This window comes from Zootoca vivipara, chromosome 10 (assembly GCF_963506605.1).
Source record: "Zootoca vivipara chromosome 10, rZooViv1.1, whole genome shotgun sequence".
Taxonomy (NCBI): domain Eukaryota; kingdom Metazoa; phylum Chordata; class Lepidosauria; order Squamata; family Lacertidae; genus Zootoca; species Zootoca vivipara.
The window spans coordinates 69,727,630-69,750,776 of record NC_083285.1 but is presented as its reverse complement, the minus strand read 5'-3'; the positions used below and the strand labels follow the sequence as shown (position 1 = coordinate 69,750,776).

The following is a 23,147-nucleotide window of genomic DNA, read 5'->3' as shown; positions in this document are numbered from 1 at the left end:
CCAGGATCAAAATTAGGGGGGCAAGGGGCAGGGCCAAGGCATGGGAGGGGAGGGGCCACAGTGGGGCAAGGAAAGCCATGGTCGTTCAGGGGCGAGGGGGTGCCAGGATCAGCCTGAAAATGGGCTGCTCCGACCCCCTCCTCCCCCTCTGTGATTGCCGGCTACAAGGGACGTCTCCCTTCTCCCTAGCTGGCTGTGAGGCGGGTGGAGAGAAAGCCAGCCAAACGCTTTGCGCGGCTCTGGGGCTTTCCCTCTGCCCACCCACCCCACAGCCAGCCGGCTACAAGGGACATCTCCCTCTGGGTGGGGAACAACTGGAAGGCGGCTCCAGCAGGACGGAGACTTTGGCCGCAGCGCAGGGCGGCATGGTGGAGGCGGTGCTGCCGGCGAGGCTCTGGAGGGTGGCGCTCCGGCAGGGAAGAGGCTCCAGCCATGGCGTCCAGCCTCCGCCTCTTCTTTGGCGCCCTCCAGAACGTGACGCCTCTGACGACCGCTTTGCCGGCCCTGCTTCTAGGGGGGGCAACTGCCCCCTCCTGCCCCCCTGTCTACGCCCATGCTTCACGCACTAAATCCTCATTCGATGAAGGCCTGGTTCCAGCATGAGTTCCTTTGTGAATGACTGTCTCCCCCGTGTCTGAACTGCTCGGGGGGCTAGTACCGTCATCAGTGTCGGAACCAGCTCTGGTTGAGCTTGCACTGCCTATTATTCTCCGTGTAGGAAGCATCATGTGTATTGGCATCAATGGGAAAGCTTTGTAGAACAACTGTCTCTGGCTTAGGAGTGTGTTCTACCTCATGAGTAAGAATCACCTCATTGGAGGAAGGCAACAGAACTCTGTATTGACCTTTCTCATAGCCCATTAGAATGCCTTGGATGGGTGTGCCCTCAAGCGATTCCACCCACGTGGAATCCCAAATTCCAAAAACCTTAATGTGTCTCCCATAAGGCTTTCTCTGAAACAGAATCTCATAAGGAGAGCATTCCATTCCTTTAGGAACCTTTCGGACCCAAGCATAAAGAAAGGCAGATTGGCTCTCACATTTCAGCTGTGCCTGCATCCCTTCATGCAACTCAGTGTTAGTTTTATTTTATTTTTGAATAATTTTTATTGAATTTTACATAGAGAAAAAAGAGAAACAAAAGAAAAAGAAAACTTTTTTTTAAAAAAGAAATACAAAAACACATAATGCAAAAAGAAAAAAGACAATGTATATCCCCTCTTACTTCTTCCAGCCTCTTCCCTTCCCTTTCTTACTATCCTAGTTTATAATTAACTCTTATCATATCTAAATATCATAAAATTACATCTTATCTCACATTTCATAACCTTATTTTAAAATCATTCTTACTCATTATATATAAAAATGTGATGGAACGGTAAAGAAAAAAAAGAAAAAAGGCCCAAATTTAAAATAAAAAGGCATAAAACATTATCATCTTCTCCTATCTCAGTGTTAATTTTAACACACAAGTCTTTGTCCCTTGATGATTGGCTTTTTGCAACTTTGTGCTCAATGCTCTGACCATCTGGGAAAGCTCGAAAGTCCTGTGAAGCAAAAATTGGTAAATCATTTGTATACAAACAATTGATTACACCATCATGCATAAACTTAATCTTAGCACAAGATTCTGAGAATTTGGCTGGAGTCTGCTGAGGCTTCTCCATAGCGTAGATCCACGAGAACCTGGAAAAATAATCACACAGCAGAAGGTAATACTTGGCTTTGCCCCTGGACTGTGGCAAAGGTCCTAGTACATCAGCATAAACACGCTGGAAGCAATGCGTGACATACTTCTTGCCGGGCCGCTGCGCCTTCTCAGACTTCTCAGCACCTGCAAAATATTTGTCAACAACATCAAAACAACAATCACTTTTAGCAAAAGACAGTAAGAAAAGTCTATCTTCGCCTTTGTGAGAGGTCAGGAGATCTTCTCCATCTCTGGAAATGACACAGGTGTCTCTGTGAAAATGCAGCTCAAAACCTTTCTCCATGAGTTGGCAAACACTCAGAAGGTTGAATTGGAGCTCTGGCACACCATAAACATTATGTATAGACAGCCGGAGAGACTGTAGATGAACAGTTCCATATCCATATCTGAAGAAGTGTGCATGCACATGAAAGCTCATACCAAAATAAAAACTTAGTTGGTCTTTAAGGTGCTGCTGGAAGGATTTTTTTTAAATTTTGTTTCAAGTTCCATATCCGGTCAATTTAAGATGCTTTCCATCTGCTTGCGACACGGGTTATAATCCAGCTTTGTAAAAGTCTTGAACAGAGGGCGATCGCTCGTCATGTGGTGCGAGGCCGCACTGTCAACCACAAAAGATAGCTCTGTCTCGCTCTCTTTCACGCCTTGTGTAAGCAATGCAAACACACACGCTGTAGAGGGTTTGGAAATCCCCTTTCCCTTCGATCCATGAGCCGGCTGGCTATCTTTGGATCCCTTGCGAGGTTTCCTGCACTGCTCGGTTTTGTGACCCTTTGCAATTGCAGTTTTGGCAGCGTACGACTTTAAGAGCATGCACAGTTTCAGCAGAAGCATCAGGTGGGGGTGACGAACTCAACTCCCCCTACCGTTGGCTTCTCTCTGAGCTTTGTTACGATCCTCCTCATTTAGCAAAGAGGAAAACACCCTTGCAGCAGTCATATTTTGTGGATCAAGAGCGCCCAACAGTGACGCTATGGAATTGTAGCTGGGAGGCAGACTGTTTAAAACAGTAAAGCAGAAAATGTCCTCATTGAAAAGAACATTCCTTTCCTGCAATTGCTGACGCAGCTGTCTCATCTCATGCAGGTGGGCTCTAAGATCCCCATTTTCTTTCAAACGCAGATTAACCAAGCACTGAAAATAGAGCATAGAACTCCCAGAGGCCACGTGAAGATGCTCCTCCCGCAGCGCATTCCAATAATCATGAGCATGAGGCAAATCCCGTATGTGGATCAATTGGGATGAATCCAGATGCGAAGCCAACGTCTCCTTTGCCTGGGAATCCCGGGATAACCACCTCGGGCCTGGCACAAGGGGGGGGGGTGCATTCCGGACAATATCAAGCAAATTCTGCCTTGTGAGGACAGCCTCTATTTTAATTGACCACGTTGAATAATTTTCATCTGTCAACAACGGGCAGAGGCTATTGCGTGTTTTCACGTCTTTAGCCATCTTAGCTTAAAGAGCTTGCTTCTGACCTCCGAGAGCAATAAATCCAGGCAATAATTCAGGCTGCAGCTAATTTAGCCGCCTGACTTCAGAGGTTTAATTGCCTGATAAATCAGTCCCGGTTTACTCACTGCTTTGCCGAAAGATAAGGCCAATTCCCAGCACTTCTCCCCGGAACGTAAGCTCCTCCAGTGACCGTTCAGGCAAATTCCTCTGGTTTCAAGCCAGCAGAGGCTCCGATGAACCCCAACAGAACCGTCCGACCGCTACCACTGTTAGCATTCCATAGCCAGGGGGGAAGTCTGCCCCCCCACAGCTAACAGAAGCTAGAGCAAATTGCGATTGCCTTCAACTTGAAGAACAACACACAGGAATCAATAAGTAGTGTCTAGATACTTTATTGCAGAGAGAAAGATGCAGCCTAGCGTCCGGCATCTTGCACAGCCAAAAGAGAAAGTAAAAAGAGTCCAGAGTACAATGGAAAACATCACGTGAGCACCAGGAGATAAGAACTTCCTTTCTCCTGGGAACAGACACAACAACACCATCAGCACCTGGCTCAGGCTACGTAGCTTCGCCAGTCCATAGAAATCCCAACAAATGTTTCCTCCAATTCAGCGGTAAAATGAGGGTTTTCCCGGAGGAAAGAGCCAGGACCAAAAACCCTGCTTGGACATGGAGCTTAAAAGCCCCGACCAAAACACAGCACCAAAGGAAGTCCCTTGTGCCAATCACTGCCCCTCAGCTGAAGCCTTCCTCACAAGGCCGTTGTGTGGGTTAAGGGTGGAAAGGGAGAATCATGTCTGCCACCTTGAGCAACATGGGGGGGGGGAGTGGGATAGAAATGCAATAGATAGAGGTATCAAGGCCTTTATCCCGCTTTGCTTCCTGCTGGTTCCTGCACTGCAGTTTCCTGATGATGAAATTCATCATCGTTCTGCCCGGACACTGCCTGGACACTGCCCGGACACTGAGGTCCAGCGCCAAGGGCCTTCTGGCGGTTCCCTCGCTACGAGAAGCCAATTTACAGGTAACCAGGCAGAGGGCCTTCTCGGTAGTGGAACCCACCCTGTGGAATGCCCTCCCACCAGAGGTCAAAGAGAACAATTACCAGACCTTTAGAAGGCATCTCAAGGCAGCCCTGTTTAGGGAAGCTTTTAATGTTTGATGGATTTCTGTATTTTAGTATATTGTTGGAAGCCGCCCAGAGTGAATGGGGGAACCCAGCCAGATGGACGGGGTATAAATAATAAATTATTATTGTTATTATTATTATATTCTGCACTTTTATTTATTTTTATCTTTTTTATTCGTTTTTTTAGATATACATCTTTATCTCATACAAATATTACATTACAATAAATTCCATTTAGAATCTAATACATTACATATTCACAAAGGAAAGACCACAATATTAACATATCTATATATATATAAATGTAGGCATTGCGCACGCGGATGAAACAGCCTTTCTCTGTAACCGCTAAACTGAATTGAAACAAATTTGGGCAGAAAGTACCTTGCCCCAACAGGGAGGGATCTGGCATAAAAAAATTATCAAAAAACCACACCTTTCACACCTAAAATAATGATTAAACACACAAAAAAGTGGCGCCCAAATTAGACGTCACCACCAGAAGCTCTGAAGACTCCATCACAAAATGTGACACACAAAATCCCACAGCAACCAACTGAAAACAGTCCTTTTGCAGCAACTGGGCTGCAGCCGCGGAAGCGCTCCCCGGCCTCCGCGAAGGCATCGGAGCGAAGGCCCGGCATCGGAGCGAAGGCCCTGCTGCTTTAGGGGGTGTTTTTCCTCGTTTAGAACGGATTAATCAACTTCCCATTACTTTCAATGGGAAAGTTCGCTTCGGTTTATGAACGCTTCGGTTTATGAACAGACTTCTGGAACCAATTGTGTTCATAAACCGAGGTACCACTGTATAATCCACTGTTTTGTGGAGCTATTCCCTTTTGTTTGGAACTTTATCACTCTTCCAGTATGACGCCACCAGGATACTTGTGGCCACAGAGGTGTACAAGAAGAAGGTTTGAATTTTGTTGGGTATATCCAGGGTTGTAATCCCTAAGGGGTTAACTTCTGGTGTTTTTTGAAATTTAATATCTAAGATTGTTTCCAGTTCTAGATGGATTTCATCCCAAAATATTTAATTTTTTTACATTTCCACCAGATGTGAAACAGATAACCAACTTTCTCACACCTCCAACAGGTATTTTGCACTCTTTTATACATTTTAGAAAGTCTCTGTGGAGTGTGTCACCTATAGAACATTTTTAATAGATTTTCTCTAATAGCATTACACGTACTGAAACTCCAACTTTTTCCCCATACTTTTTCCCATCTAGAAAACATTATGTTGTGCCCAACATCCTGTGCCCAACGGATCATCACTGTTTTGACCTCGTCCTCTTGAACTTTCCATTCTAATAGAAGACGATATGCTTTCGAGAGAATTTTAGCTTTTGAATTTATCACTTCTACTTCAAATTTGGGATTTTCTTCTTCAAATCCTTGTTTAATATCTGATTTTAACCTCTCAAAAATTTGATAATTGAGGGATCCCATGCCTGCCCAGTGGCTTATAGGATTAAGGATCAGCTTTCAGCAACAAAGATAAGCGGTGGGTCTTTTCTCTCCCTCCCCCCCCCCAACCTGTTGCAATGCAAATATGTAGCAGGCAATGAGTTTCTTTGAAGTAACCCCTTTGACCTCAGTGGGGTTTACTGGTGAATAGATATAACAACCTAAGGAGAGGCTGCTGGATCCGGCCCATGGCCCATCTGGTCCAGCATCCTGTTCTCACAGCACATACCCCTCAACCATCACACTTTGAGGAGGACATCCCAGAATTACAAAAACTACTCCAGCTTCTGATTGGATTCCAGGATGTCCTGCTTTGACTCTTGCTTGAGTCACATGATGGAAAAATCATAGATATGTCTTCTAAACATTGTGTGATTGCTTATCTCCTTGCCCCGGGGGGGGGGCGGTCAAATAACTCCTTTCCATCCAACATTTCTCTGATGGAAATAGGGATATCCTAAGGAAAAGCGGGACATTCCAGGATCAAATCAGAACCTGGGTCAGCTCCCATAAATCCAGGAATGTCCCTGGAAAACAGGGACTCTAGGAAGGCCCACTGTTGTACACAGTTTGAGTGTGAATGGGCAATGCAGGGAGAAAGGGGCACATGGAACATGGAACAGAAAGGAGCCCTTTACACACACAACTTGTCTCCAGAACATAGGCTTTTGAGCACGGAGCCAGTGCTTCTCTTTCTAGGACTATAATGGGTGCCTTGCCTTGGCACTCTGGCACTCCTGTAGGCACAAGGAAGGGCACCCTGTGCTGCAAAGAATGGATGTTGCAGCTGGCCAACGCCTGCAGGGATCCGCATGACAGGATGCCCACTCCATGGGGCAGAAAGTCAGCTGCAAGCCTTGCTCTTTCCATGCTTCTGGGCACATAAACACTTCTCTCAAATGAAAGGGTTGTTCAAGAGAAGAGGAGACGAGAGGAGAGGAGAACTTGTGATGATGTCAGACTTTCCACCTGCTGATCTGACTAATCTTCCATTTTGTGATGTCATGGATTCCAGGAAAACATGGAGGAAGCAGCAACACCTGGAGCTGGAAGAAGGATGGGGTGGTGGCTCCTCCCCGTTCTGGCCCTTGCTGCTTTCCAGCCCTCCCATCCCGAGGAAACCACCTGCGAGTAAGTGGGGATAGAGGGCAGACATGGCAAGGAGGCAGGAGGGGGAATCCCACCCATCAGCTCCTTCTGGATGTGGTCTCGAAGAAGAGGGAGGCACAACAGAGCCCCTGGTTGCTCTCGCTCCCCTTCATTGTGGGGGGTCAAAGACAGTGTCTGTTCTCAGAGGGCATGTTTGCCCCTCTCTCGGAATATAAGAATCCATCTGGGTCCCCCAAGGAAGCAGAATGGTGGACCAGTCAGGGGGACAGACAAAAGGAAATATTTCTTTTCTAGATAGAGGACAGAGGGAGGGTGGGAGAGAGGGGTAGAAAATAGCGTATTAATTTGGATTTGCTGAACAGTTCATTTTTGAATGGTTCCCTCCTCTGTCTTAAAAGTCTTGGAATGAGTGTCTTTTGGGAGGCATCCAGAAGTGCAGCTGGACACCTCCAGTTTCATCCCTCTCTTCCCAAGATGTCCAAGAGGAGGGGACTGTCCAGTATTTGGAGCAAACTGGGGGGAGGTGATATATATGCAATGGCTCTGATCCTCTGTAGATGGCAATCTGTGTCTTGCTTTCCAGCGGAGTCTGCGGAAGGCGTCCCATGGCGGGCAGCCATAACCCCCTCCGTGTTGTGGGCGGCAGCAACGTTCTCCCCGGAATGTGGCCCTGGATGGTCAGCTTCCAAATAAGTACTTTTAGGGGATTCTTCAGTTTCTGTGGCGGTTCCCTGATCAGCCCTCGATGGGTCCTCAGTGCAGCCCACTGTTTTCAGAAAGCAAAGTAAGCAAAGGGTTCCCAAGATGTGTTGTCACGGGGTCTGGAAACGTGGCATTCAGGGTGGGTGCATCTCAGGGGAGCAGAGTCCCACCTTTTGCCTTCAGAGGGCTGCTCTCAGCATTGCAGTGCGTCAAAACTCAGAAGAGGGCCAGATTTGATGAGGTGAAACGTCGCGAGGGCCAACCGAAGTTGTTGGCCTTTTTTTGGATTGAAGTTGATGAGCTTTTTTGAGGATTTTACCCCAAGGAAGAAACTGCCACAGGGGCCTGATTAAACCGGCCAGCAGGCCAGCTTAAGCACCCAAAATGGACTTTGGACATACCTGTCTTAGGACAATGTAATCGGAAGCCCAGGAACAACCCTCATCAATCATGGGATTGATCTTGGTCAGTTGCGGAATGAGAAAGAAATCCTTTCTCTGCCGCCAGAATCATGCAAGCCTGAGCTCCTCCTCCTCCTCCTCCTCCTCCAGCCGAGCTTTCTTCCTCCAAAGTCACTTTCCTCCCTTCCCCGCTGCCCGCTCTGCACTTGGGGGGGGAGAAAGGGCTGCTTTGGGAGGGGGAAGAGAGAGAAGCCCTTTGCGCGCCAACTGTCTCCTCAGATCTCTGTAAACTAATATAAAAATATAGTTTGACTTTTCTCACTTGTCCATCTAGTAACTATTTGGGTCCGTCATGATAATATCAAAACATAGCTACAATATTTGTGAAATAGAAATCTGTTTGTTTGTTTGTTTGTTTGTTTGTTTGTTTGTTTGTGTGCTTGCCTCCCTGCCTGCCTGCTTATTTCATAAACTTAAATGACTTTGGAGGGTGGTGGATCACTGCCAGTTTTTAATACTGGATCGTAGATCACTTGAATTTGGACATGCCTGGTCTAGCAGATCTCCTGCAAAACTTGAAAGAAGGACACTAGGACTAAGGTGGCCCCCTTCTGTTTGACTCAAGTTTCTGAGACTCATCCTATAGGCTCCTTCGACTATGAAGTGTTACTGAAGTTTGCAGTTCGTACACAGGCCCACAGATCTGCAAACCGGACAAGCCTTTCTGGAGTTCTTTTGAGAAACTTTTGCTCCAGAATTTGACACTCCAGGGTTTAACAAAAACAGCAGAGGTAGATGAAAAGTCACATTTATTACACTTTTTTTAAAAAAAGGAGAGCAATTGGCATATTTACTAGAGGTTTTAAACAGAATTAATGAATTGCAATATGTGTAAGAATGCACGCGTTGGGGCAAAGTGTCCTTTAAAATGCAATATTTCATGAAAACAATGTACAAAAACAATTGTTTGGGGGCAAATTGCTCTGCGAAAATGTGTACATTAAGAGGAATTTACACTAAAACAAGGGTGGGTGCAAAAAAAGGACGCAGAGAAGATTAGAAAAATGATAGAAACCAAAACCGACACCCCAAATGTAATTTCCAAAGATTCCCTCCACCCCTTGAGCAAAGTCATGGATCAAAGCAACTCTTCATTGCTCCACTTATAATGTTGCCCCAGTTTGATGAGGGACCACTGATGAGCAAGTTGTTTGCGTCCGGTTTTCCAAATCCAGCTAGTGGCATTATGTGAGAAGGGAAAGATGTGCAGGTCAGAACCAAATTAGGGAAAGGGAATCAGGCAAAGGGCACTGAGTCCTGCCTGCTCTTCTCTCTTCTCAGACCCAGCTGTGCTGCCTGTACTCCAACATCCACCCAACTTCTGCTGACCTTCATTTTGTTCAGGAGCACAGCCCCCCCACCCTGTTTGCATTCTTTGTTCCAGGGAAATACCACACATCAGCCTGTTGATGGGCGCCAACCGCATCTCCAACCCCGGCCCCGATGCCCAGAGGCGCAGGATCAAAAGGCTAGTGAACCACGAGCGCTTCGAGCACTTTTTGAACGATACCTACAGGAAAGTGCACAACGACATTTCCTTGGTGGAGCTGAACGAGCCAGTCAACTGCACAGACTATATCCAGCCAGCCTGCTTGCCGGACAACAGCGTGGCAGTTTCCTTGCTCACGCACTGCTACGTCAGCGGTTTCGGAATCATAGACCCGAAAAGTGAGATCTGCAGGGAAACCAGGCCCCCCAGAAGGAGCGCCCTGGCTGTGTGCCTAAAGTAAATTTGCAGACCACACCTTCCCTGCCAATCACTTTCACCCCCCAAAAAAAAACCATAATAGCAATGGTAGTCATGGTGAAAATTACAGTGGCCACAATTGCAGTCCTGAATCTTGATTCCTGTGTTGTAGGGGGTTGGTCTGGATGCCCTTTGGGCTTCCCTTCCCACTCTTTGATTCTACGTTGGTAGATATGGTTGGGCTGTGTTCATCAGAAGTCCTTAGTCTTTGGCGTGAGGCAGGTGTGTGCATGGAGATGGTTGGTTTTGAGAGCCATTCCCCTTCACGGCTTCTGGGCAGAGCACCTTCTCCAGACATAGATGCTTGCCCACAAAACTCAGCTCAGAAATGATGGCTTTGCATGCAGAAGAATGAGTTTCAATCTCTGGGTACGGCTGCTGGAAACTCCTGTCTTATGCTGCTATCGCTCAGTGTATGCAATACTGGGACTGATGGAGAGGTTGGGAGTAAGGGATGTGGTTTCAGGTGGAAACAGAGAGTTTTGGGGTCCCTAAGGGCCCTCTCAAACCAGGAGCTCGCCTACTCTGCAGCCTGACATACCCTTGTTTCTGATCCACCCCCAGTCCATCAACTAGGTTTGAGGGGGAGGGAATGCTGCTGCACATGCCTTCATGCCTCTCTCCATTAGTCCTGGGGGGTGCAGGTGGGGTGGGGAGTGGAATCTGAACTGAGCCTCCCCCTCACCCCCCACTTTCCCTTTCTGTTCTCAGCGAGAAAATTTCCCGACTTAATGCAGGAGGGTACTGTTGACCTCATCCCCAAGGAAACTTGCAGTAGCCCGGACTGGTGGTCCTATCAGATCCTTGAGGAGAACATCTGTGCTGGAAGCATGGAAGCAGGCATAGCTACTTGCAAGGTGGGTGAAGCTCAGACAAAATCAAGGCTACGGGTTTCTGGTGCTCCTGGAACAGCGGAACACTTTCTCTGAACATGCAAAACTTCTTTGTGATTCAGCCTGCAGCATCTCAGGCAGCAGCCATGAGAGGAGGGGGAGAAGGCCCTTCCTAGGTCAGATCCTCACAGGAGCCTTTTCTCTTCCACTTGCAGGGTGACAGAGGCGGCCCCCTCATGTGCCGGGGGCAGAGGTCCGAACGCTACTGGGTGGTTGGAATCGCCAGCTGGGGACCGTCTGTCTGCGGCCAGGAAAAGAGGCCGGGGGTCTACACCTCCACACAATTCTACCTCGACTGGATCAGGAAGACGACCAACGAGGAGCTTTCACTACCCAACGACCAGCGGCAAATGGCGCAGCCCCAGGCTTTGCCACGGCTACAACCACCTCCAAGGCCACAGCTCCAACTGCAACAAAATGGGAATGTGCCATTTTCCAGACCTTGGCCACCCCCTAAGACCACCCCCCAAACCCCTCCTGTGGTCTGGCCCACCACCAGACCTTGGCCACCCCCCAATACCACTCCCCAGAGCCCTCCAATAGCCTGGTACACGACCAGACTTTTGCCATCCCCCAGGACCACCCCTCAGACCCCTCCTGTGGTCTGGCCCACCACCAGACCTTGGCCACCCCTCGAGATGACCCCGCAGAGGCCTCCAGTAGCCTGGTACACGACCAGACCTTTGCCACCCCCTGAGACCACCCCTCAGACCCCTCCTGTGGTCTGGCCCACCACCAGACCTTGGCCACCCCCCAATCCCACTCCCCAGAGGTCTCCAACAGCCTGGTACACGACCAGACTGTTGCCACCCCCCGAGACCACCCCTCAGCCCCCTCCTGTGGTCTGGCCCACCACCAGACCTTGGCCACCCCTTGAGACCACCCCTCAGCCCCCTCCTGTGGTCTGGCCCACCACCAGACCTTTGCCACCCCCCGAGACCACCACTCAGACCCCTCCTGTGGTCTGGCCCACCACCAGACCTTGGCCACCCCCCAATAACACTCCCCAGAGGTCTCCAGCAGCCTGGTACACGACCAGACCATTGCCACCCCCCGAGACCACCCCTCAGCCCCCTCCTGTGGTCTGGCCCACCACCAGACCTTGGCCACCCCTTGAGACCACCCCTCAGCCCCCTCCTGTGGTCTGGCCCACCACCAGACCTTGGCCACCCCTTGAGACCACCCCTCAGCCCCCTCCTGTGGTCTGGCCCACCACCAGACCTTGGCCACCCCTTGAGACCACCCCTCAGCCCCCTCCTGTGGTCTGGCCCACCACCAGACCTTGGCCACCCCCTGAGACCACCACTCAGACCCCTCCTGTGGTCTGGGCCACCACCAGACCTTTGCCACCCCCCGAGACCACCACTCAGACCACTCCTGTGGTCTGGCCCACCACCAGACCTCAGCTACCCCCCGAGACCACCCCCCAGACTGTTCCCATGTCCTGGTCCACCCCCAACTCCCATCCCACATGGTGGCCCAGAAGAGGGAGTCCCTTTGTATCACGCATGTCTCCCGGAACGAGGCCCATGGGACTGGACGCCTCAACTCTCCCCCACGGCCCAATCTGGGGCCTAACACCTCCTCCGTGGTCCGTGCGGCCGGGAAGGTGGCATCTGAGGACAAGGGCCCCAGCTTGGCATGGGCAGATTTACAGGCCGTGGGTCATGATTCGCACACCCCCGCCACAGAGTGAGTTCCGGTCACTGAAGCCACTCCAAAGGCAAGTTGCGGCGCCACCTGGGACCAAGTTTCTTACAAATGGAAGTGATTCCTAGCTCAGCCGCTGGAAGAGTAGCAGCCGAGGGCTGTTAAGGACTGCCAAGCTCAGGTGGCAATGCCAGGGGTGCCCGTGGGCATGGTGGGTGGGCTGCCCCTGCCAGATCTCAGAGCCCACGACCCATCCTTTGCTGGAAACAAACAAAATGCATCTTCTCCCCATTTGATTTTCTTCTTCTTCTAACTTCGCCCATAATGGATCACGTGCACAAAATTCATCTCATTGCTTCGCCGCTGTATCCTTGGAGTTTCTCAACCTGGCTTGGATATGAAGTTGCATCCAAATGGGAGCTTAATGCTTAGCTTAGTGGGAGCTTAGTGGTGACACTTTATATAAAATAAATAAATCAAAGCTTTCAAAATGAATAAACCCATGAATGAATGGATAAACAGGTGAATGTTGGTGTGCTGCTTTTTGCAACCCAAAGCAACAGCTCTCCTGAAACATGCTTGGGAGGCTGTGTTGTTGTTGTTTAGACATTTAGTCATGTCCGACTCTTCGTGACCCCATGGACCAGAGCACGCCAGGCACTCCTGTCTTGCACTGCCTCCCGCAGTTTGGTCAAACTCATGTTCGTAGCTTCGAGAACACTGTCCAACCATCTCGTCCTCTGTCGTCCCCTTCTCCTAGTGCCCTCCATCTTTCCCAACATCAGGGTCTTTTCCAGGGAGTCTTCTCTTCTCATGAGGTGGCCAAAGTATTGGAGCCTCAGCTTCAGGACCTGTCCTTCCAGTGAGCACTCAGGGCTGATTTCCTTCAGAATGGATAGGTTCGATCTTCTTGCAGTCCATGGGACTCTCAAGAGTCTCCTCCAGCACCATAATTCAAAAGCATCAATTCTTCGGCGATCAGCCTTCTTTATGGTCCAGCTCTCACTTCCATACATCACTACTGGGAAAACCATAGCTTTAACTATATGGACCTTTGTCGGCAAGGTGATGTCTCTGCTTTTTAAGATGCCGTCTAGGTTTGACATTGCTTTTCTCCCAAGAAGCAGGCGTCTTCTAATTTTGTGACTGCTGTCACCATCTGCAGTGATCAAGGAGCCCAAGAAAGTAAAATCTCTCACTGCCTCCATTTCTTCCCTTCTATTTGCCAGAAGGTGATGGGACCAGTGGCCATGGTCTTAGTTTTTTCGATGCTGAGCTTCAGACCATATTTTGCACTCTCCTCTTTCACCCTCATTAAAAGGTTCTTTAATTCCTCCTCACTTTCTGCCATCAAGGTTGTGTCATCAGCTTATCTGAGGTTGTTGATATTTCTTCCAGCAATCTTAATTCCAGTTTGGGATTCATCCAGTCCAGCCTTTCACATGATGAATTCTGCATATAAGTTAAATAAGCAGGGAGACAATATACAGCCTTGTCGTACTCCTTTCCCAATTTTGAACCAATCAGTTATTCCATATCCAGTTCTAACTGTAGCTTCTTGTCCCACATAGAGATTTCTCAGGAGACAGATGAGGTGATCAGGCACTCCCATTTCTTTAAGAACTTGCCAGAGTTTGCTGTGGTCGACACAGTCAATGAAGCAGAAGCAGATGTTTTTCTGGAACTCTCTAGCTTTCTCCATAATCCAGCGCATGCTTGCAATTTGTTCTCTGGTTCCTCTGCCCTTTCGAAATCCAGCTTGCACTTCTGGGAGTTCTTGGTCCACATACTGCTTAAGCCTGCCTTGTAGAATTTTCAGCATAACCTTGCTAGTGTGTGAAATGAGTGCAATTGGGATGCTGTTATGTCCAAACAGTTTTGTTTCTGCCCCAGCTCTTTCCCGGGCAAAATCCGCATTTTACCACTGAATTGGAGGCAATTGTTCCACCAATTCAGCAGTAAAATGAGGTTTTTTCCTGGAGGAAAGAGCCAGGACCAAAAAAAACCCCAAAACCCTGCTTGGAAATGGAGCTTTAAAGCCCCAACTGAAACACAGCACTAGCGGAAGTCCCTTGAGCCAGTCAATGCCCCTCATCTTAAGCCTTCCTCACAAGGCCGTTGTGTGGGTTAAGGGTGGAAAGGGAGAACCATTGTCACCACCTTGAGCAACATGGGGGGGGAGTGGGATAGAAACACAATAAATAAAGGTATCAAGGCATTTATATGCCTGTTGTCTTCGTCCATGGAGTTTTCTTGGCAGGGATACTGCAGTGCAGTTTCCTGGTGATGAAATTCTGCAGTTTTAAGCACCCCAATTACCGGTATTCCATGGTTTGGTTGTTTCAGCAAAAGGCGGGAGGAGGAGGATGGCATTGCAAATCCTCTGCTCACATTTGGACAGCTGCTGCACTAGATTAAAGGTGCAAAGCAGGAGGGATGTGGGTTTTGGGGAGGGCAGGGCAGGACAGAAAAGTGGTGAAGATCTTTCAGATGGGATTTTGAAGAAATGAAAAAGCATCGGTCACAAAGCCAAGAGAGCCAGTGTTGTTAGAGTGTGGCATAGAGTGTGGATTCCCAGCCCGCAGAGCACAATTCACACCTGTCCGCAGGCTTCTCACCTGTGAATCGCCACAGCTCCACGCACCACTCACACCCACAAATTTCGGTGCCAGAGCAATGCGCACATGATGAATCTTTGGCGTGCGCTTTCAAGGTGCGATGGAAGGACAGGCACAGAGAAACCTGCTTGCTTCAGAGAGTTTATTGCTGCCACAGTGTGGCGACCGGAAAGAAGGGAAAAGGAAGACCTTTTTCTGCCTGGCACAGGAGAGGCCAAGCAGCAGAGGAGGAAACACACCAGGGCAGCAGAGAGCAGAGGAGGCCCCCACCTCTGCTGCTCACTCGCAGTCGTTTTCCGTGGCAGCCATCTCAGCCTCATACTTGCACACAAAGCTGTTCTTACGGCTGCAGAGCTCGTCGTTCCATTTTCGGAAACCTAAGCAGTGAGACAGGAATTAACGCCAACATTTGGGAACAGCAGAAGCAAAATGGTAGGGTTGGAAGCGTCCCCCCCAAAGGGCATCTAGCCCAACCTGGTTTGATGCAAGAATCTCAACGAAAGCATTCATGACAGAAGGCCTAAAAACCTCCAAGGAAGGAGAGGCCACCACCTTCCGAGGGAGACCTCTGTCGAACAGCAGGAATCTTTTGGTCCAACATGGGGATCGAACCCCACAACCCTGAGATGAAGAGTCTCCTTCTCTACCGAAAGGATGCTGGGCTAGGTGGACTCCCCACACACACACTTGGGCCTGATCCAGCTACTGCACCCAGGCTGTTCTGAGTCATGAGGTGGGTGGTGTTCGTGGCATCATAAGCGCTGGCCACTCAGCGCTGTGCACAACCAGTTTCTGCAACAAAGACCCACCGCACCCGGTCTCCGTTCCACTATGGGTCAGGGAGCGAGGGGATTCCCAGCCCACAGAGCGCAATGCACACCTGTCCGCAGGCTTCTCACCTGTGGTTCGCCACAGCTCCACGCACCACTCTCCAGTCTTGCCATGATTATTGGGCTGCCCAGTGCTCCACTGCGTGTGGTCGGCGATGAGCCCATCACTCCACTGCCAGGATCCATTTCCAGGGGCCTGGCAGGGACAGAGAAAACGAGGAAGGGGTGACCCTTGTGCCTCGAGGGGAGGGTGGAAGGAGGAGGAGGAGGACAGGGGCTCCCATAGGCACATAAGAGCAAAGTTCAGGCAGGGGGAACCTTCCCCCAAAGCACCCAGTAGTGCTAGGTGGTGGACCTCCCTGCCACAGGCATCAGGCTCCATCTGGGGAGCCTTGTGTAGTGGTTAGAGCATCAGACTAGGAGCTAAGAAGGACTGGGCCGAGAAGCTCATTGGCTGTGGCCTTGGGAGCTGGTCACCGTCTTCTCTCAGCCTGACCTACCTCGCAGGGTTGTTTAGGAGATTAAATGAGGAAAGGGAGAACTACGGATGCCGCCTTGAGCTCCTTGGAGAAAAGGGTGGGATATAAATGCAATAACTAAATAAAAACAGCACTTGCTTGGCATGCAGATGGGCTCAGGGCTGAGTCCCCCACGGGATCCCTAATGAAAAGTGTCACAGCCTGCGATAAACACACTTGGACCCTTGGCTAGATGGGCAACGAGAGAAAGCAGCAGCTTGCCACACTGCCAATGACAAACTTTTGCTTTTGGCTAATAAAAACGGCAACTCACAGAGCTGGAGAGTTGGAAGGGGACACCAGGGGTCATCTAGTCCAACCCCCTGCAATGCAGAGGAATCACAGCTAAATGATTCCTCTGTTTAAAGACATCCGGGGAAGGAGAGTCTGCCACCAGCTCTTTCCTGAATGGAACATGATGCACCCCAGAGGCGCTTCTGGCAGAGATAAGAACAGAATGAGGGCTGGACAAGGGGACTGTCAGCTGGATTTGTAGCTGATTTTAAGCCAGGCTCTTTGGAGTGCAGCAAAACCATGCTTTGCTTTGGGTATTTCTCAACTTAAATGTTTTTTGGGGTTTGGGGTTGTTGTTGTTTTTTTGTAATATTGGATTTATTCCGCTCTTGCCACATTGTCGATTTGTTGTCATTTCTGTTGTCATTTCCCAACACGTTCTGTATTTTGTTTGTCTGCATTTCCAGGACTCTGTTATTTCGATGTTCTGAGCGTTTGCTATATTTTCCATAAGCCAATTTGGGCACATCTCATAGTAGTGTAATAATAATAATAATATTTTTTTATTTGTACCCTGCCCATCTGGCTGAGTCTCCCCAGCCACTCTGGGCAGCTCCCAATCGAATATTAAAACAATACAGCAATAGCACAACTACAAAAGTCACAAACAATACATGTAAAAGCAGCATGCATGTAAACTCAGTCAACCTCTGGTCCTGCTCTCTAGCAATGAGGAGGAGGGGCAAGGAGCAGCCTTGCGGCAAAGGCAGAGCAAGACTGGGGGGGGGCGTTGCTCACTCATGCACTGCTTCCCCCCCCTTCCCCCATTTAAAACAAAAGGATGGTGCAGGTTTTTCACACTAGGGAGAGGGAGTTTACACAGAGCATAGATTAATCAAAGCAAATAAAAAGGGCTGGGGAGAAGCTAAATGCCTTTTGGAGCACACCCATGTTGACAATAGTCATCTTTTCACGGTCATTTAGCAAATAATAATAGGTGACATGAGCATTTCCTGGACTGAAGGGAACAGTCAACTTCTCTCTCTCTCTCTCTCTCTCTCGCTCTCTCTCTCTCTCAGAGAGAGAGGGGGGTGTAAATAATGTCAGAAGCATTATTTTAAAGTTCTCAAAATGTGGCACAGAGCAGCAAGGAGACTGTGGCCTTCAAAGCACATTTGATGCACCTTCTTGCCTTCAAAGCATCCTTTGAAGCTATAATTCCCAGAAAAGCCTTAACAAACTGCAGTACCCAGAATTCTTTGCAGGAAAGATGGCTCTTTGAATGTGCTTCAGGAGGGTAGACTGTATACAGCTAGTCTGCACTGATTGCCAGTTTGCTTCCGGGGCAAGCTCAAGGCACTACTATTAGTATATAAAGTCCTCAATAACTTGGGACCCATTTACCCGTGAGATATCCTTACCCCACACAAGCCCACCTGACTGCTTCAGATCGGCGGAATGGGCACAACTGAAGGTGCCACGTAATGCCTGTTTCACATTTTCAAGAACTCAAATCATTTTGCGCGGCAATGCCCTCTGGAACTCCCTGCCTCTTGAGATCAAGCAGGCGCTTTGCTTTCCCTGCGCTCTTTTCAGCGGCTGCTAAAAAACATTCCTCCTTAGGCAAGCCTACACCCAGAGGCTTAGAAAGGTGCTGTGAATTTTAACCTATGTTAGTGTTTCAGCTTCCTGTATCTTTTAAACTATGGTTGTGAATTAATCTTTATGAATGCACAACGGGCATTACCATACTGGCCTGAATACCGCACTTTTCCCCCTTCAAATTACGACTGTGAAAAGTGCAGCTTAAATTCGCGACCTTACAAAAATTGGCTTTTACGATATTGCTGTAGGATTTTCTGCTACATTTGCCATTTTCAGGTGTGAGTGCCTGCGGAATTTTAAGAGAGTGGCTTATATTTGGGTATTGTCTTTTTTTCTTTACCCTCCTTGAATTTTAAAGGTGCAGCTTATATTCGGACCAATGTGGTATGTAGCAGTGCCAATTCTGCAGATCAGAACGGCATGTGGGTCCCTGCTTGAGATCATAGAATCCTAGAATCCTAGAGTTGGAAGAGACCACAAGGGCCATCCAGTCCAACCCCCTGCCAAGCAGGAAACACCATCAAAGCATTCTTGACATATGCCTGTCAAGCCTCTGCTTAAAGACCTCCAAAGAAAGAGATTCCACCACACTCCTTGGTAGCAAATTCCACTGCCGAACAGCTCTTACTGTCAGGAAGTTCTTCCTAATGTTTAGGTGGAATCGTCTTTCTTGTAGTTTGAATCCATTGCTCCGTGTCCGCTTCTCTGGAGCAGCAGAAAACAACCTTTCTCCCTCCTCTATATGGCATCCTTTTATATATTTGAACATGGCTATCATATCACCCCTTAACCTTCTCTTCTCCAGGCTAAACATACCCAGCTCCCTAAGCCGTTCCTCATAAGGCATCGTTTCCAGGCCTTTGACCATTTTGGTTGCCCTCTTCTGGACACGTTCCAGCTTGTCAGTATCCTTCTTGAACTGTGGTGCCCAGAACTGGACACAGTACTCCAGGTGAGGTCTGACCAGAGCAGAATACAGTGGTACTATTACTTCCCTTGATCTAGATGCTATACTCCTATTGATGCAACCCAGAATTGCATTGGCTTTTTTAGCTGCTGCATCACACTGCTGACTCATATCAAGTTTGTGGTCTACCAAGACTCCTAGATCCTTTTCAAGATGAGATGTATTGGTTTGGGGGCCCAACTCATCCCTGTAATGGCAAGTTGTTTTTAACTGGGGTTTTTTTTAAATGCTGTGTTTTATTGCTACAACCTGCCCTGGGACCTTGGGGTGAAGGGCAGGCAATAAAGAACAAAATGAAATCGGTGTGAAGGGGCTACACTCTGGGGAATGGGGGTTGCTTAAGGTGGGGGTCGGTGGGTGCGCATGGGGCAGGGAGACCAACCTTGGCAAGATTGTGGAGCCCGATCCAGACGTCCCCGTCAGGCCGAAACCTGGAGAGGTACCTGCGGAGGCGGCAGCACTCCTTCTTGGTCAGAATGGAAGCCAGGTGAGAGCCTTGTTGCTGGCATTCTTCCTAAGCAGGGGCAGGACAAGAATGCGGTCAGTTCAGAGGCAGTTTTTATTTAACAGTGAGCAGGGGCGTCTCACCCATAGAGGCCAGGGCGCCAATCTGGGTTTCCCCAGCCACTCTGGGCAGCTTCCAACAAAGATTAAAAATACATTAAAATGTCACACATTAAAAACTTCCCTAAACAGGGCTGCCTTCGGGTGTCTTCTAAAAGTCAGATAGTTATTTATTTCCTTTACATTTGATGGGAGGGCGTTCCACAGGGCAGGTGCCACCACTGAGAAGGCCCTCTGCCTGGTTCCCTGTAACCTCACTTCTCACAGTGAGGGCACCACCAGAAGGCCCTCGGTGCTGGACCTCAGTGTCCGGGCAGAACGATGGGGGTGGAGACACTCCTTCAGGTATACCAGACCGAGGCCATTTAGGGCTTTAAAGGTCAGCACCAACACTTTGAATTGTGCTCGGAAACGTACTGGGAGCCAATGTAGGTCTTTCAGGACCGGTGCTATAGGTATTTTTTATTGTTTAAATTGTCATTTTGACACAGTTGGTTTTTTCTTTTCTTTTTCATAGAATCATAGAATTTCTATTTCTTTTTTCTTAGATACTGTGCTGTATAACTATATTACTATGTATATGAATCTCAGACTTTTAAATAATTTCATTATATACAAGTCAAGATCTACATCAGTCTAAGAATAACCATTGCAAGATTCTAGATTCAGGTAGGTAGCCGTGTTGGTCTGATGCAGTCGAAAAAAAATCAGAATTATCTGAAGAAGTGTGCAGCATGCCGACGAAAGCTTATACCCAGAACAAACTTGGTTGGTCTCTAAGGTGCTACTGGACAATTTTGTATTTTTATTTTTTCCGATATTGTAAGATTGTTTTATCTTTTTTTCCCCTTTTCTTTTTATGTATGCTTTTTTCTGTTTGCTTTTTAATGTATATTTTTGTTAATAAATAAATAAATAAAAGATGCGGTCAGTTCAAGAGCGTCTCTCTCTGGAAAGAGCAGCCCCGCAGGGTGTTGGGTCTGGTGTGAATGATCCAGGCGTGACTCCGGACTCACCTCGGCCTCTCTCCAACACTTCCGGTCGGAGAAGTATCCGTAGCAGCTGCCCTCGTAGAAGAGCCAGTCCGTCGGGCAGGGAGAAGTGGGGCCCTCCATCGATTCTGCAGCTGCTTTTGAAAGAGGTTTGGGTGAAGACCAAAAAGAGAGATATATATATACAGGATCCTTTGGTTCTTTAGCTGCGGTTACTGCCCTGCCGGGGGTTGGACTAGATGGCCCTTGGGGATCCCTTCCAACTCTACATCTCTGTGACTAGATGGGCCATTGGCCTGGCAGGCTTCCTGATCTCTTAAAGCTTTGTGCAAAGATCACCAGCAAAAATTAATCTGCCTCTCCTATAAGAAGAATATTTCCCATATAGACAATAGCAGAGTAAACACAGAAGAAACGAGCAAAGCTAGCCAGTTTACTTACTTCAAGCTCTTTCAATTCCCCCATTAAGCCAAGTCAACAAAATGAGGAACAGGCAGGAAACAGGCAGTGTGCTGTAGTGGTTAGAGTGTTGGGTCGGGACCTGAGAGACTAGGGTTGAAATCCCCACTGAGCCATGAAGCTCACTGGGGGCTCACTTGCTTTTGCACTGCATTTCTAGGCCCAGATCCAAGGCTTCAAGGTCCGTTTCAGAGGGGTTTTTGATTTCTTTTGTCCCACATTGGAGGCAGTGATGCCTCTGAGTGCCAGTCTGGTCCTTTGCCCTCCCTTCCCTCTGGCCCTTTGCCCACTGATTCTCCAAGGCACAGAGGAGCAAGGAGGGACCTCGACTCACCTGCTGCGGAGGGGCTGCCAGCCCAATGGCCAAGGATGCTCAGAGCAACGATGATGTAAGCCGTGGTCCCCATGGCCTGGATCCTTCCTTGCCTGGAGGGAGATGGAGGAAGGAAGGACTCACAGCAGAGAAAGGCAAGGATGTCCCTGGCTACTCCCGAAGGCTTTGGATACCAGCGAGCAGGTCTCAGAGGAAAGTCGCTCCACCCTCAAACTCATGGGAAATTGTTAGGAATGATAACAAGGGTTGTCACAAGGAAGATGGAGCAAGCTTGTTTTCTGAAGCTCCAGAGGGGAGGACTCGAACCCATAGCTTCCAATTACAAGAAAGGAAATTCCAGTTAGCCATCAGGAGGAACATTCTGACAGCAAGAGCTGTTCCACAGTGGAATGGTCTCGACTTGGGAGTTTGGGGACTCTCCTTCCTTGGATGCATTTAAGCAAATTTTGGATGGCCATCTGTCATGGATGCTTTAGCTGAGTTTCCTGCATTGCAGTGGGGTGGACTAGAGGGCCCTCGGGGTCACCTCCCAACTCTACAGCTCTATGATTCGAAGGGAATGCCTGCTTAAAATCAAAGAAACAGCTCCAGCCCTCGTGAAACCAGACAAAGGACATGGGCCTTTTTCTCACCAGTCACTCACCTCTGTGTTTAAAACGCTCCCTTTTTGCGCTAGTCCCCGGGTGCAGAGTGAGGCCGAGATGCCAAGCGGTTGCTATATACCCCTACAAGAGGGAGGGGCTGGGCAGACTAAACCCAGGCCTGGCATGTCTCAAAACCTCTTGCAAACAAAGTCTCAGGAGGATCCTGTCCCTCCAACCAATTTGTGCCAACTTGGGCAGGCACCCAGCGGGGGGGGGGGGTCAGGCAGCAGCAGGAGAGGGAGGTCTGCTCTCTGCTTCCCTCCGTCCCATGAAAGATCAGCTAGGAGAGGATTTGAAGCAGCTTTCAAGCAGAACATATTTTATTCTCATCCAAGCTGGCGTTATCATCTTTTTTTATCATCAACTTTGGTGAACCCCCTGAGATATGCGGTATGCAGTATACAAATTTGTCTCAGTAAATGTGGAATAAGTAACATCCAATTGGTTGAGAATTTTTCTGGATATAATAGAGAGCCTTTTGCCTTTGCTGCTCCTTGCGTCTCTGGGGTTTTCTGCTGTAGTTTTGTGTTTCTACTGTATCTTGTTCACAAGTATCCTGACAACCAGCTCTTTCATGTATTCTTGCGATTGTAGCATCCCAAGCGAGCCTTCGTTCGGCTCGGTTTAGATTCCACGTGTTTTGTCTCAGGAAGTTCTGTTTCGCTGTTTAGGTTATGTGGATAACATTTAATTTTTTAAAAAGAAGATCTTTTGAAAGAAAGGAGAGAATCAGTGCTAGAAAAGTGTGTGCTTTCAAGGAGCTGAACCCCAGAGTCAGAGCCATCACCAAGCACCATGGGAACTGTAGTTTGCTAAGGGCATGGAGACCCCAGGACCCCTCGCAGAGCTTCGATTCTCAGTGTGGTTTTTAACCATTAATCCCTCTTTGTGGTGAACCCTGGGAACTGTAGTTCTAGGAGTTGAATAGCAGTCTCCTAACCACTCTCAGCATCCTTAGCAAACTGTGGTTCCCAGGATTCTTTGGGAGAAGCCAGGGCAGTCAAAAGACATGAGGTCCAGCTCAAAGGGCCTTCTGGCGGTTCCCTCCCTGCGA

The 23,147-nt window shown here is 48.7% G+C and overlaps 2 protein-coding genes across 2 annotated transcripts; one reads left to right on the top strand and one right to left on the bottom strand.

The window, feature by feature from the left end:
• Nucleotides 1–6,822: 6,822 nt before the first annotated feature.
• On the top strand, nucleotides 6,823–11,375 carry LOC132592762 (acrosin-like). Its single transcript, XM_060279767.1, has 6 exons — nucleotides 6,823–6,896; nucleotides 7,459–7,659; nucleotides 9,423–9,706; nucleotides 10,497–10,642; nucleotides 10,834–11,103; nucleotides 11,256–11,375. Exons 1-6 carry the CDS (start codon nucleotides 6,823–6,825, stop codon nucleotides 11,373–11,375), a joined length of 1,095 nt encoding a protein of 364 aa, XP_060135750.1.
• Nucleotides 11,376–15,225: 3,850 nt separating this feature from the next.
• LOC132592761 (C-type lectin BpLec-like) lies at nucleotides 15,226–21,888 on the bottom strand. Its single transcript, XM_060279766.1, has 5 exons — nucleotides 21,450–21,888; nucleotides 20,681–20,793; nucleotides 19,483–19,614; nucleotides 15,846–15,972; nucleotides 15,226–15,323 (listed from the first exon to the last, which is right to left on the bottom strand). Exons 1-5 carry the CDS (start codon nucleotides 21,520–21,522, stop codon nucleotides 15,226–15,228), a joined length of 543 nt encoding a protein of 180 aa, XP_060135749.1. The 5' UTR covers nucleotides 21,523–21,888.
• Between the last annotated feature and the right edge of the window lie 1,259 nt (nucleotides 21,889–23,147).